Genomic DNA, 13,929 nt, shown 5'->3' on the forward strand with positions numbered 1-13,929 from the left:
TTTATATACGAAATAATCAATTATTTATTTAATTTTTTTTTAACATTTTTATTTAAAATAAATGATGTATCAACCCGTGCGTATGCACGTATGCACGGGTTTGTTACTAGTTAATTATACATGTTTCTTGATTGTCCCTTCTGACTTAAACAGCATGTTCTTCCATGTCCTTTATCTGATAGACAGTCACGCCGTGTGGAGTGGACCTACATCCTTAAACATTGTTCTGTCAATAGTTGATTGGTCGGTGACGATGCGCGTGTGACAGACTATGGTCGGTTTATTATCCTCCACACAAGAATAAGAGATATGTTAGTATAAAATTCACGAGATACCTATCTTTCTTCCTATCTCATTCCATATTCTCTCTCACATTCATTCTCTAAGAAATTCATAACATAGCAGTAAATTATCAAGAAATGGAAAGCTATATTGAAACTGATTTGATTATTAATCACAAGGACACCGAGTTAAGGTTGGGATTACCGGGAAACGATGATGAACAAGATAAACATTCATGCAATATTGGATCGGTTGTTAGAAGCAACAAGAGATCTTTTTCACAGGAAACCAGTGCTGAAGAGTCTTCCATCTGCAATGCTTCTAGTTCCTCAACTACAAGTGATCATAACCAATGCACTGTTCAACCTTCAAAGTAAGTGGTGAATAATATATGGAATGGATAATTAAACTTTTGTTGATTTTTGAGATTATATAATTAATGAATGAAAATTGATGGATATTGCAGGGTGCAAGTAGTTGGATGGCCACCGATTAGATCGTTTAGGAAGAACAGTTTACAGCAAAAGAAAATGGAAGATGGAAGTGGAATGTACGTGAAAGTGAGCATGGCTGGTGCACCTTACTTGAGAAAGATAGATCTCAATGTTTACAAAAGCTATTCAGAACTTCTCATAGCTTTGGAAAATTTGTTCAAGTGCACATTTGGTAAGAACCATGCAGTATAACAAACAAGTATCAGTTGCTCAATATTTCTCTATTTTTTAGTATCATTAATATTAACTTGTGGTTAATCAAACAGGTGAGCATTCAGGTGAACATGCTCCTACTTATGAGGACAAGGATGGTGATTGGATGCTGGTTGGAGATGTTCCTTGGAAGTAAGTTACATTAGTTAAATCAACTTCTTTTAATTTTTATTTTATTTTATGTTTCGTGCAATACAGTAATTAATATGTGTGTATTTGTATTGATTACAGCATGTTCATATCCTCTTGCAAGAGGTTGAAGATAGTGAAAGGATCAGAGGCAAAGGGGTTAGCATGTTTATGACCAAAAATGATGGATGCATCTTCTAAAGCATGCACGAAGCATATGAAGTTAAACATAGAGAACGGATGGTCCAGTAGATGTGAATGTGGAAATCGTCCGATCTCGATCTCGATCTCGATCTCGATCTCAACAATACAATCATAGCGTGAAAAACATAGCTGTCAGAGAAATGGAATTTGAGTTTTAAATAAGTAGCTTTTGAGGCCTCATTTCTTAATATAATAAGCCTTTCAGAGACTTCTAAAGGCAATGCTATTTTGATTGTATACATGATATGTATAATTATACTTCATTATAAGTATATTTTGGAGGATCAACTAAACTTAGTTGGCTTATTTTTTTTGGCACTTAGAAGATAGTTAGAAGTGAATAAAGTAGTTATGAGTTTATTGGAACTCAACCAATTTATAACTCCTTTATATATTACAAACCATACCTTTGTAATCATTGAATTTTTATCAATAAACTAACATGAATTATATATATATATATATATATATATATATATATATATATATATATATATATATATAGTATCAATCACCATCGGTCCTTCTTTCGTTAGCCCTTTCTTTCTCTTCTCTCTCTCTGTTGTTCGAAGGTCTCGTTAATCGTCAATGGTGGAAATTGATGAGTCACCCCCATACGTCAAAGAACCGAGCCTCATCACAAGTTATAGGTTTATTGTTTGGCAGATTATCATCAACCTCCTTTAATGTGGTCCGAAATTGTCTATTAATTTGCAGGACAACAATTACATGCTCTAGAATCAGCAAGTTGAAGGTGTAATCTTCATATATTCCATCGTTATGTTATTAATTCAAAGATTCCTCATATGTTCAAAGCAGGTGAAGATCGTTTAAGAAACATTATCAAAGAGAAGTATGAGACATGAATTGTAATACCCAAACATGATAATGTCTAGAATATATCATAATTAGAGCATTAAAATATTGACACAGTTACATCAACATAATATAGATCCAACATACAATGAAATACATCACTTATGCTTTCAAAATACAGTATGTCAAATACAAATTAAGCTGAATACACAACGGAAGGTAACATAAACATAAAGCTACAACAATTTTCAAGCCATTTAAGCTTACTGTTTTCGACAACGGCCAAAAATTCAATAGGCCCGCAAGTGCACGACTTTACCGATTTAAGTAAAAAATATATCGAATCCCACATAGACCAAGTGAAAAGTATCCTTCTCTACTACTACTACCACAGTGTTTATCTAAGGCGGTGCTAACAATTTGAACTGTGCGTAGACTAAAAGTTAAGGGTTTTGAACTTAATTAAAAAAAAAGGCCGGAATGCAATTTCCGTCAATCATTAGTAATTATAAAAATTGCAAATTTTACAATAACAAGATATTTGATTGTGCCAATAAAATTAAGTTTTTTTTTTTTTGATAATCAATGGTAAATAGCATATAAAATAGAGTACAAACTGTACTCAACACATTAGAGTAGAATGGAGTGTTTTGCCAAACTCCTGACCCAGCAATCTACAACTAATTACGTAAAATCTAGAGGACAATGGTTCCATTCATAGAAATTACAAGTTACTTTTTGTTTGTTCCCAATTGCCAACCACCACCAAGAGTACATCTTTATATTATGCAGAATTTCCTCCATGTCTACCTCGGCATTGTTGAAGATTACTTCGTTGCGATGTTTCCATATACACCAACATGTTGCCATCCAAATAACACCTGTTCTCCTTGATGAGCACTGATATTTCAATATCTCCACCATGTGTTTAAAATGACTGCAACAAATAAATCCTTCTAAAACTTCAATTCCAAGCCATGTCTGAATCTTATCCCATAGACCCTTAATTTTGATACAGTTCAGAAAACACATGGTTAGTGTCTTCCAACTGCAAACAGCCAAACACGCATAAACTTTCCTCATCAGTCACAATAATTCCTCTTTTCACCAGTTGGTCTCTTGTTGCAAGTCTTTCTTTCATTAATCTCCACCCGAACACTTGAACTTTCGATGGCATCCAAGACTTCCAAATAACTTTCAGCATTTCCTTTTCCGTTGTATCTACGACTTCCTCTGTTGATTCCTGTAAGAGCTTGTTGTAGTAGCCACGGACAGAATAATCAGACGTTCCATCCACCGGCCACACGAATCCATCAGACTCATTTCTTTTTGGAGCCACCTCTGTCAAAATCTTCCGCAATTCCAACCATTCCCCTCTTCCCTCGTCAGCCCCATTTAAAATCATTTATTCCCACCTCCACTGCCAAATATTTTCTACCCAGTCTCCCATTTCCTGCACACTAGCCTTCTTATTTTCCACACCTTGAAACAACACTGGGAATGTATCACATAGCGGGCTCTGACCAATCCAACGAATAGTCCAAAAAGGCTCATTTACACCATCGCCTAATTTGATCGATAGCTGCTTTGTAAACCCTGTAGCCTCACTATTATCTGCAATTTTCATCAAGTCTCTCCACCAAGTTGATTCCATAGCTTTGTTACCAAACTGTCTTTTGAACAGTATCCTTGCATGAAAAGTTCCATACCTTGCCTCTAAGATCCCTTTCCAAGATGGCTCATGGTTATTCAGTAGCCTCCATAACCATTTTGTTAGTAGCGCAATATTGAATAAATCCAGGTCTTTCACACCTAGGCCGCCATCTTCGTGATGCTTACAAACTGTTGCCCAACTGATCCAGTCCACACCTTTTTTCTGCTCAGCATTGTGTCACAAAAAGTTTCTCTGCAATTTTATGAATGCAGCCTTGACCTTCTTAGGTATTCTAAAGAAGGACAAATAATACACCGGTAAGTTCGAAATGACAGAATTAACGAGTGCAACTCTTCCACCAATGGATAATAATCTTCCTATCCATGGTGACAATTTTGCTTTCATGTTATCCAAGATTGGATTCCAAAACCTTGCTCTTCTCGGATTACCACCTACGACCACCCCTAAGAATTTAAATGGGATGCTATCCACTTTGCAACACAGGAACTGGCTCGCCGCTTGAAGGAAATAATGTTCAATTTCAATCCCATACAGCTTGCTTTTCAACATATTCACACGTAAACCTGACACCATCTCGAATCCACGAAGAATAACTTTTATAGCCCACAAATTACTCCAAGTACCTTCGCCCGCCAAGATTGTATCATCCGCAAACTGTAAAACATCGTACGAGACTTCTTCAGAAATTTTAAACCCTTTGAACAGCCCGTTAGAGTTACTTGTCGTACTAAACCTGCTAAACCTTCTGCCACTATCGTGAAAAGGAAAGGGGATAGTGGGTCACCTTGCCTTAGTCCTCTATATACTTTGAACTCATCAGTGGGACTACCATTTACTAAGACCGACAAATTACAGTTAAAAACTCCATCCGCCATCCATTTTAACCATTTGTCGCCAAACCCCGTTTTAACTAGCATTTCTTTCAAGAACAGATAATCAACACAATCATAAGCCTGAGCGAAATCAACCTTGAACAATAGACACGATTTCTTCCTCCTCTGTGCAAAGTCTATGATTTACAGTTTGAAATATTTGAGTTACAGTTTGAAATATTAAGTTAGAGGTATCTAGTATCGGATGTCAATCCCATAATCTATCGCTTTCGCGTGATAATTGAGTTACAGTTTGAAATCTTTTTTAGAAAATATTTTATCGATTAAAGATTAATTTTATAGTAGAAAACTAAGTTAAAAATAACGTCAACTTTCGCGTGTGTGTTATCGGATTTTAGACTCATAAACGCCCGTTATGGCGTGGTATAGTTTATAAGTCTAAAATCACTTTTGCAAATTAGATTTTCTTAATTAACTTAAATATTGCTTTCAATGTGTTTAAAATTTAATTTCTCAATTTTGTATAGTCAGATACCGTTTTTTCTCTTTCGATTCGAAATCGGTATTGCAGTATTTCTACTTTTGTAGTAAATTGCGGTTTTAAATCAGCATTTTAAGATCAAAAAAATTACTCTTGTAATGAATATATTTCATGCAATTTATATGAACACCGTCAGTACGATGGTTCTCGACTCGACAAAATTACTCACTCATGTAAGGATGTCAATGGGGCAAGGAATGTTCGGAGGATGCTTCCCCGCTCCCCGCCCCACCCCCAGACTTTTTCCCCATCCCCATCCCCAATCTCCACCTCGGGGGAATATTTTCCCCCATCCCCATCCCCATAGAGATCCACGGATATCAAATCTCAAAAAAAAATCTTTACTTTTTTATCAAAACTGTAATACTAGTATTTCATTATTTTTTTTCTTCCTTTTTTCACACTCTTTCTTTAATTTACAGCTACATTATCATAGTCGTCTAACACAAGTGATTGATTATGCTTGAGTGTGAGAAATTCACAAGTATTGGATTCATTCACACTCATCATTAAACATAACCACTAATTTATTAATTGAATGAAAAATGTGTTACTAACGAAAGCAAAGTGAACTTAAAGAGGAGTTACCATAAGTACAATGAATAAAGGAGAATGATTGTTGTGATGATGATGAGAACATAGGAGATGGTGAATGAGGAGATAGAGGATTGAGAAAATAAAAGGAGGATACAAAGTGTACATTGTATGTATTGGATGCATTTTTCTAGGGTTTGGTAATTGGAGTAGTGAAATAATACATTATTCAATAAAACAAAACAAAAATGATTCATCCACTAATGACTCTTCATTTTCTAGTACATTGATATTTTTTTAATCAAAAAACATGTAAAATTATATGATTATATATTAAATAATATATACAATATAAAATTTAAATAATATGTTCGTGGTCGGGGAATCCGTGGGGAGGGGGATACTTTTCCAATCCCCGTCCCAAAGTATCAACGGGGGACCTTTTCCCTCCATCCCCGTTCCACGGAGAAAAAAATCCCCAACTTCAGAGCTCCGAATAGATAATCCCCACGGGGATCCCCGTTAACAAATGCAAATTGACATCCCTACACTCATGTTTAAAGGGGTAAAAACAAAGCATATTTCATTAATAGCAGTAAACATGATACGTGAAATTAATTTATAAAATCAAAGAAGTAAAGTAAAATAGAAGAAATTGGAACCTGAAATTGTAAATATTACTTGAATAAAATAGAATGCTCCGATCGAAGGCTTTAATTCTAGTACAATTAAGAAAGCAGCGGCAACAAAATTAACAACAACAATAATTCAGTAACTACAATAACAAAATACAGCAGCAACATTTTGTAGAAAATAATGCTCCAAGCACCTAAAAATATGGTTGTAAGAACACCTTAATGCAAGATGTAAATGCTTTTACAAATGAATTTTTGGCTATATCAAAGCTTGGATGCTCAAATTTTAGTTCTGAAGGCCTTTTTATAGGCTCGAAATCATACTAGAAGTTATACAAAACGTGCTAAAGAGAAAGTGGTGGAGATTGAAAATTGATTTGTGAAACTTGGAACAAAAATTTGGGCTTTAGCGTCATGACAGGCGTCTATTGGGTTGTTGGCCAGTCCGTCATGACTTATTCAAGGGGAACGCAAGATTGTGGACCCTAACGGGCATCAGATGGGCTAACGACCTTCCCGTCAGGGTACTTTTGACTTTTTTCCTTGTTTTATTGACTAGATGCAGACGGTTTGACCTTCCCTTGGGTATGACGACCATCATGACAGTAGTGCACCCGTCATGACAGTAGAAAACTTGTATTTTCTTCCCATTTTCTCCGTTTTTCATCATTTTAGTGCGCAAAGGCCTCTAATTAACATATACCTAAAATGAACACATCATACCAGCATAGCGCTACAAAAATCTATAAAATTAATACTGAAACATGTGCAAATCGAGCTATTCAAGTAGTTCATTTTACGTGTTATCAGAGTCATTCCTTCCTCACTTTCCATCATGGAGATGGTAAGACTTCATAGGTCTTTCTTTGTAAACATCATAAGTTTCATCAAACTCAATGGATCTTGGGTGTCGATGGGGTGAAAACCTTAATCCACCAAAATGGATGATTGATCTTGATGATAACTTGATCAAAGCTTTGATCCAATATAGGATTTACCTCCTTCATGTTTTGATGTTTACAAGTTAATAACTTGAATTCCTTGAAAATCAAATAAATAAAAAGAGACAACAACAATTGCATCATTTGCATACATACATCCAGGTTGTCCAGAAAACTTATCCTTGTCTGTCTCCATCTTCAGAGTTTGTCTGTCTACCGTCAAGCTGATTCCTCGACACATTGAACTAGAAACATGTATCTGAAAAGTATGGAAGAACTTAAATAAGACCAAGAGTTTCTAAGAGCAGAGGTCAGCCAGTTGAAAATTCAGATGAATCAAATTATGGAAATCCTGCAAGTCTTGTTGAAGAAAGAATGCAATATTCCTCCGATTATCACAAAGCAAGTGAATACTCCTTTAGCCTTTTCCGTTGCTACTCCAACTCAGGGGAAAACATATGTTATGTCATGTGATTCATATTTTAAAGTAGAGAAGGAAACACCTGTTTGCTTTTCTCAATCAGTGCTTCATAGGACTCTGCATCAACATCCATTGTCTGTTCCTTCTCAAGGTAACAAAAAGCAGAAACAAGATCAGAATCGCGATAGGACTCATTTTGATCCTATTCCTATGTCATACACTGAATTGTATCCTACATTGGTCCATAAAGGGTTGATAACAACAAGACCCATGCCTCCTCCTCGAAACCCTCCTTCAAAAGGATTTCGGCCTGATCTTCATTGTGAGTTTCATCAGGGTGGTGCTGGCCATGATTTAGAACACTGATACGCTTTGAAAGCCATAGTGCAAGAGTTGGTTAGATCAAAGATGCTCTCTTTCAAGGATATGGGTCCTAATGTTGTCACTAATCCTTTTCCAGATCAGAGTGGCTGAAGATAAGTCAAAGCCCAATTTTCCTAAAGCCAAGTGTTTCAGACGAGATAGCTCATCTTTGTTGCTGATTAGTCACTAGGCCTTGTTTCTGTATTGTTCGTATTTCCTTTATTGTGCTATTTACTTTTAGACTTTGTTTGTTTCTGAATGGTGATTTTAATGAAATGAGCATTGCATATTTTGAATTCATTTTCATCTACTATGTTTATGTTTATGCCTTCTTTTACAAAACTTTTTCTTCCATCTGCTATTCTCTATCAAACTTGTGTTTTATGCAAAGATTGGAGGGAGGATGATGACAACGAGATACCCAAGGTGTTGAACTGTATGCTTTCGAATAAAACTTTGCTGATGATGTACAGGCATTGTTTCAATTCCCAAACACTGGAGAAATAAGGAAGTTAATCCCTTGTCAACCCCTCTGAGCCTTCGAAGTTTTGTTTCTTTCTGTATGAAAAACCCGCATTTTTAACCTGGGGCAGGGTAGTTCTCGGTTAATTTGGCTGTGCATTCTATTTTAAGAGAATCATGCAGTACACCTTTCAACAAAGGTTTCAATCGCAAGCTTCCTCCGCATACATCAAAGAAGTGTTGGAGATGTCAATCAAAAGCCAATGATGGTTCATCCATCATTAAGCAAGGCAGTCACTATCTTTCAAAAAAATATGTATCAAAAAGATATATACAAAGAAAAGCCTTCTAAGTCAAAAATCAAAAAGATGACTTAGGTAAAAATAAGGCATCCCGCTGACTGTAAGTTCAAAAATAAACAGTCCAGGCAAAAGTTAGGGATATCAAAAGAAAAAGATGAAAAAAGAGAAGTCAATAAATTCCTCAAACAACAAAATGTTGTGATATCAAAAGGAAGAAGTGACTGCCATCTCAAAAGTTCTCTTAGCTTGTGAACTATCATCATTACCAAAGGTGCAAATCCAAAAGTCTCTTGGAACCTGAATGCATAAGTTGAGTTAACTGAGTTTTAGGACTGGAGATCATCACGAAGATGGGGTGGGTACAATCAAATATTGAGCCTTATATCCTTTGTTTCTGAAACCATGAACCAGGCCACGTTACAACCTTTAAAAGACCTAATTGAAGCAAGGTTTGTTTGAAAGCATACTACAACAAGGTTGCGTAAGCTGACTCCCATGATATTTTCCAATCATTTGTTTTGATACCATATCTTTGCTTCATCTTTCACTTGAATGTCTTAACCTTTATGTTTTGACCAGTGATTCCTTTGCTTTACATCAATAATATCATTCCAAAAATGATTTTGATTTCAAAAATATGCTTTGAGCATTGCATTAAAATTACCATTCTTGAATGAACATTTTATTTGCAAGTAAGCACTCATCTTTCAGGAAGTTCAAACAGTCGAGAAACTTGATCAATGATCCTATCAGGGGCATGTTATTTCAAGATCCCGTTGTTCAGATGTTCAGTCAAGATTTGTTGATCAGAATATCCTTTCAAGACTTATACTGGGGCAAGCTATCCCAACATGCATTTCAAGAATTGAAGCCATGATCAGTTCATCCCCAATACAGTTCAACAGAAGCCATGATCGGTTAACTTACAACAATCACTCAATCAGGGGCAATCTTCTTCAGCAATCCCCAAGCAGTTTTATCAGCCCTTCTCAAAGGATCATCGTTTTGATACAGTTACCGGTGTAATAGAAGTTTGTTTAAGCATCTCTTCCCAAGCAGAGTTGGCAGAGTTCTCGTGTTGAGGAATCAGAGTTTTAATCTTGCCTCACAAAAGAGTCTCCCTCAGTTGTCACAAACAATTGCATTGCATTGATAATATATCATGCATAGAAAAATTCAACATCATGCATTGAAACAAATTTCATACTCATTTGCATTTTCCGAGGTCCTGTTGCTATCGACATCTTCACCTTGAGATCAAAGTCCAACTTACTTGGCACCTATCAAAAACAGATACTTGTTTGTCTTGTCCGTCTATTGTTGTTCCTTGATGTATCCTTTCTTCATTTAGGGCCATTCCTGGATGTTATGATTTCTCTCTCTTCTTTCAGTGTCATTCCTGAAAGATTTACACCATGTTTTATCTTGGTTCCCTTCAATCATGTTTTATCTTGATTGTCTCTGATCATGCTTTATCCCGATCGCCACCATGTTTTATATTGGTTCCCTTCAATCATGTTTTATCTTGATTGTCTCTGATCATGCTTTATCCTGATCGCTTACACCATGTTTTATCTTGTTTCCCTTCACTCATGTTTTATCTTGATTGCCTCCAATCATGCTTTATCTTGATCGCTTTCAACCATGTTTTATCTTGGTTATCTAATCATGTTTTACCTTGATTGTCATTTGGTATTTTTTCAATCATGTTTTACCTTGATTGTCATTTGATGTTATCCAATCATGTTTTACCTTGATTATCCCTTAATGACATCCAATCATGTTTTAACTTGATGGACCTGTGATGATTATCTAATCATGTTTTACCTTGATTGTCATTCGATGTTGCCCAATCACGGTTTACCTTGGTTGTCATTTGATGTTGTCCAATCATGTTTTACCTTGATATTCATTTGATGTAGCCACATTCATGTAGGCCTCAGAAATCTTTCTTCCCGAATGTCTCTGTTGATCCTGTCCAGAGTTCCTTTCATGTTTTACTCTTGAAAGCTTCTGTTGACTGTCTCTTTCTCCTGTGAAATCCAAGTTTTTTCTTTCTGAATGACACATACCTTTTCCCCAGTGGAATCCTTTCTCCCCAGTGGTGTTATACTTCTCTCCATTCCATAATCATACTTGATGCATCCATTAGCATCGCATTATACCTTAGGTTCAAAAATTGTGTGTTTTATATTTAAGTCTCTTCAATTACGTCGAGCTGAGGATTTTAACCCTCACATCTCCGGATAGAAGAAACTTAAATAGGGGCATCTGTCATACCCCAATTTTTGACCCTAAGATCCTATATCATTCATATCCCAATCATTAATCAAGAGCTTCACTTGGAAGTTTTGTTTGTGGTGTTGCACTCACCTCATCATTAAGAGGGATCATCAAGCACCAATGATTGTTTATCTTGTATGCATATTGTACTAACCCAAATACCAAAAATATTGCTTTGTTTCTTTGCAGGCTTTTGTTTTGTAGGTACCAAGCCAAGACATGCAATAAACAAGGCATTTTTCATATTTTGGATTGATGAAATCGATTTCCCTACTGGGTAAATCGATTTCCCTGCAACAATTTTCAACAAAATCACATTCTGGACAGCATGAAATCGATTTCCCTCCTGGGTAAATCGATTTCCCTAGTGTATTTTGCGCCAAATTCTCTTCTGGAACAGTGTGAAATCGATTTCACTCCTGGGGAAATCGATTTCCCTGGGGCGAAATCCAAAAAATATAAGGAGGGAAGCATGACATCATTTTGGCACCAATTTTCTTTGATCATTTTTGTCATTTTACCAATTTTCCACCTCACCAAAATTAATTCCCTTCATTAAACCTTTTTTAACCCCATTTTACCATTTTATCATTTAAATACCATTTAAACACCAATTAAACACAAGTTAATTACCAAATGCAAAAAGACCAAATTGCCACTACTCTTGCTCCCATCCTATAAATAGAGGTCTCTACTCCCTCATTTCTCAAGCTTTTGATAGCCAAAAAAGTTCTTGCAAATTCATTTCTCAAGCTTTGAGAGCCAAAAAACCCCTTGCAATTTCTCTCCTCATCCTTACCAAATTCACCAAAGCTCTTTTTCTTTCATAAAGTTTGTGAGTCACATCTTGAACCTCACAAACTTTGAGCTAAGCCACCATCCATTTCACTCTTTTTCTTCAATTGTTGAGAGATCAAGATTTGTGTTGGTGATTCTTGAAGTAGATCTAAGTTTTGTTCAAGATTTGGTAATTTTCTTCATCCTTTTTCATCTATCATAATGTGATTCTTTTGTGCTTGTGTGTGATGCATCTTTGATGCTATATTGGTCCTATTTGATGGTGAATTGATGGAAAATTCGTGCTCCAATTGATGTGTGATCATAAGGTGTTTGTATGTTTGCTTAAGTCAAGTTTTATGCCTCCTAATGCTGATTTTTTGAATGCTGCGTGCAGGAAATCGATTTCCCTCTGTAGGAAATCGATTTCCACCTTATTTTTTTTCAAAATTTGAACTCTGCACTCAGGAAATCGATTTCCTACAGAGGTAAATCGATTTCCTGCTGGCTGAATGTGGTTTTTTTGCCTTTTTTATGCTTGTTTTGGCTTCCTACTTCCTCGACTTCATTAATATCATTGGATCTAGGATGTTGATAGGTTTGAAAGGACCAAATCCATAATATTAGATGAATGATATTAATGATAGTGTGAGTTGATTTTACTTTATGCATTTTTATCTTCTTCTTCTCCTTTTTTTCTTTTGATCGATGAAAGTCTTAATACTTTGAGAATTCTTATGGATTCTTAGTAAAGACTAGATCGTTACCTATTTTCTTTTCGTGCAGTATTGCTTTCGGAGAATGATCTACATATCATGTCTCTCGCATGCATTAGCACATAAAGTTTTGACCGGCCTCGTTGTAGGGTGATTTCTATATAAATCACTTGGCGATTTGCTTAACATAGCGCAATATTTCGTGTCCCGAATAAAAAAGATCAAATATGAAAGAGAATTGTATGTGGTTGATTTAAGACTTATGGAAATTTATCGTGTAGTCGCTATGATTTTATCAAGCTTCTGATAAAGTTCCATTGAATTTAAATCCGAGAACATCCTTCACTCACCATTGATCTTTCTTACTAACTTTGATAACATACTTGACAAGTTTCAAGATGGTTATCTTTAACATCTAACAACTAACTTTAATTTCCGCACTTTATTATACCGCTCTTTATATTTCTCGCTTTATCGCTTTATTTTATCATTTCATCATATTTACATTCCGCTATTTTTCCTTTGTCCATTTGGACATATGTTTATGTTTCTGCTATTTTCGCTTTGTCCACTTGGACCATACTTTACTTTTATGCTAAAACACTAATAAACAACGAAAATCTAAAAAACACATAAGGCTCTCTTTTGGACTATTGGTTACTATCCCTAGCATTTTGGAGATTTGGACTTATGGACTTAGTACCTCTGGACCCTTGTTCTATTATTACTCTGTTGTTATTCTGTCTGTCTGGCATTGGATTGTTGTCTGTTTGTGTATGCAGGTATTTCCTTGAAATTCCTTGATGTTTAATTCCAAGGCATTGGGATAAGGATTTTACCCGAAAAACAGCCGTTACTCTACCAAATTTTTGTCAGAATTTTAATGTGCTTAATGCAAAGTGGTGCTAAGACAATAAGTTCATCTGGATCCCCAAGTGGTAATGTGTTGGTTTGATATTGATAAGTCCAAAGGATGGGAAATCTACCTTGACTCACGATGTCAAGTGTCGGCTTCTTATTTCGGTTAGACCGTTCTTTTCCTTAGCTTTTATTTTACGCAATAGGATAGCCTCTTCATCTCCTCCCCTTCTCTAATTTTCAAAATCTTCTCTCTTTTTCCAAAACATTCTTATGTTTGCAAACCTTTTCAAAACCTTTTTCTTAAAAAATATCTTTTGCCCTTAGTGGCCTTTTCCTCTTTTCTTCAAAAGTTTAGACACTATTAATTGTCGAAACGAGTGGTTATACCCCACGATTTTGAAATTGATTGATATAATGAAATCTTTTCCGCGTGAGAGAGCTAGTGGC

General features: G+C 35.7%; 3 protein-coding genes across 3 annotated transcripts; 1 reads left to right on the forward strand and 2 right to left on the reverse strand.

Moving 5' to 3' along the window:
- Positions 1-360: 360 nt before the first annotated feature.
- On the forward strand, positions 361-1,722 carry LOC131621689 (auxin-induced protein 22E-like). The gene is made up of 4 exons (XM_058892721.1): positions 361-655; positions 749-948; positions 1,043-1,121; positions 1,221-1,722. The coding sequence occupies exons 1-4, from the start codon at positions 420-422 to the stop codon at positions 1,291-1,293; spliced, it is 588 nt and encodes a 195-aa protein (XP_058748704.1). The 5' UTR covers positions 361-419; the 3' UTR covers positions 1,294-1,722.
- A 1,419-nt stretch (positions 1,723-3,141) lies between these two features.
- On the reverse strand, positions 3,142-3,543 carry LOC131621635 (uncharacterized). The gene has a single exon (XM_058892669.1). The coding sequence runs from the start codon at positions 3,541-3,543 to the stop codon at positions 3,142-3,144; it is 402 nt and encodes a 133-aa protein (XP_058748652.1).
- Positions 3,544-4,688, reverse strand: LOC131621636 (uncharacterized). Its single transcript, XM_058892670.1, has 3 exons — positions 4,620-4,688; positions 4,135-4,467; positions 3,544-4,014 (listed from the first exon to the last, which is right to left on the reverse strand). The coding sequence occupies exons 1-3, from the start codon at positions 4,686-4,688 to the stop codon at positions 3,544-3,546; spliced, it is 873 nt and encodes a 290-aa protein (XP_058748653.1).
- Positions 4,689-13,929: the final 9,241 nt, after the last annotated feature.

Source organism: Vicia villosa, unplaced genomic scaffold (genome assembly GCF_029867415.1).
Source record: "Vicia villosa cultivar HV-30 ecotype Madison, WI unplaced genomic scaffold, Vvil1.0 ctg.000010F_1_1, whole genome shotgun sequence".
NCBI lineage: Eukaryota > Viridiplantae > Streptophyta > Magnoliopsida > Fabales > Fabaceae > Vicia > Vicia villosa.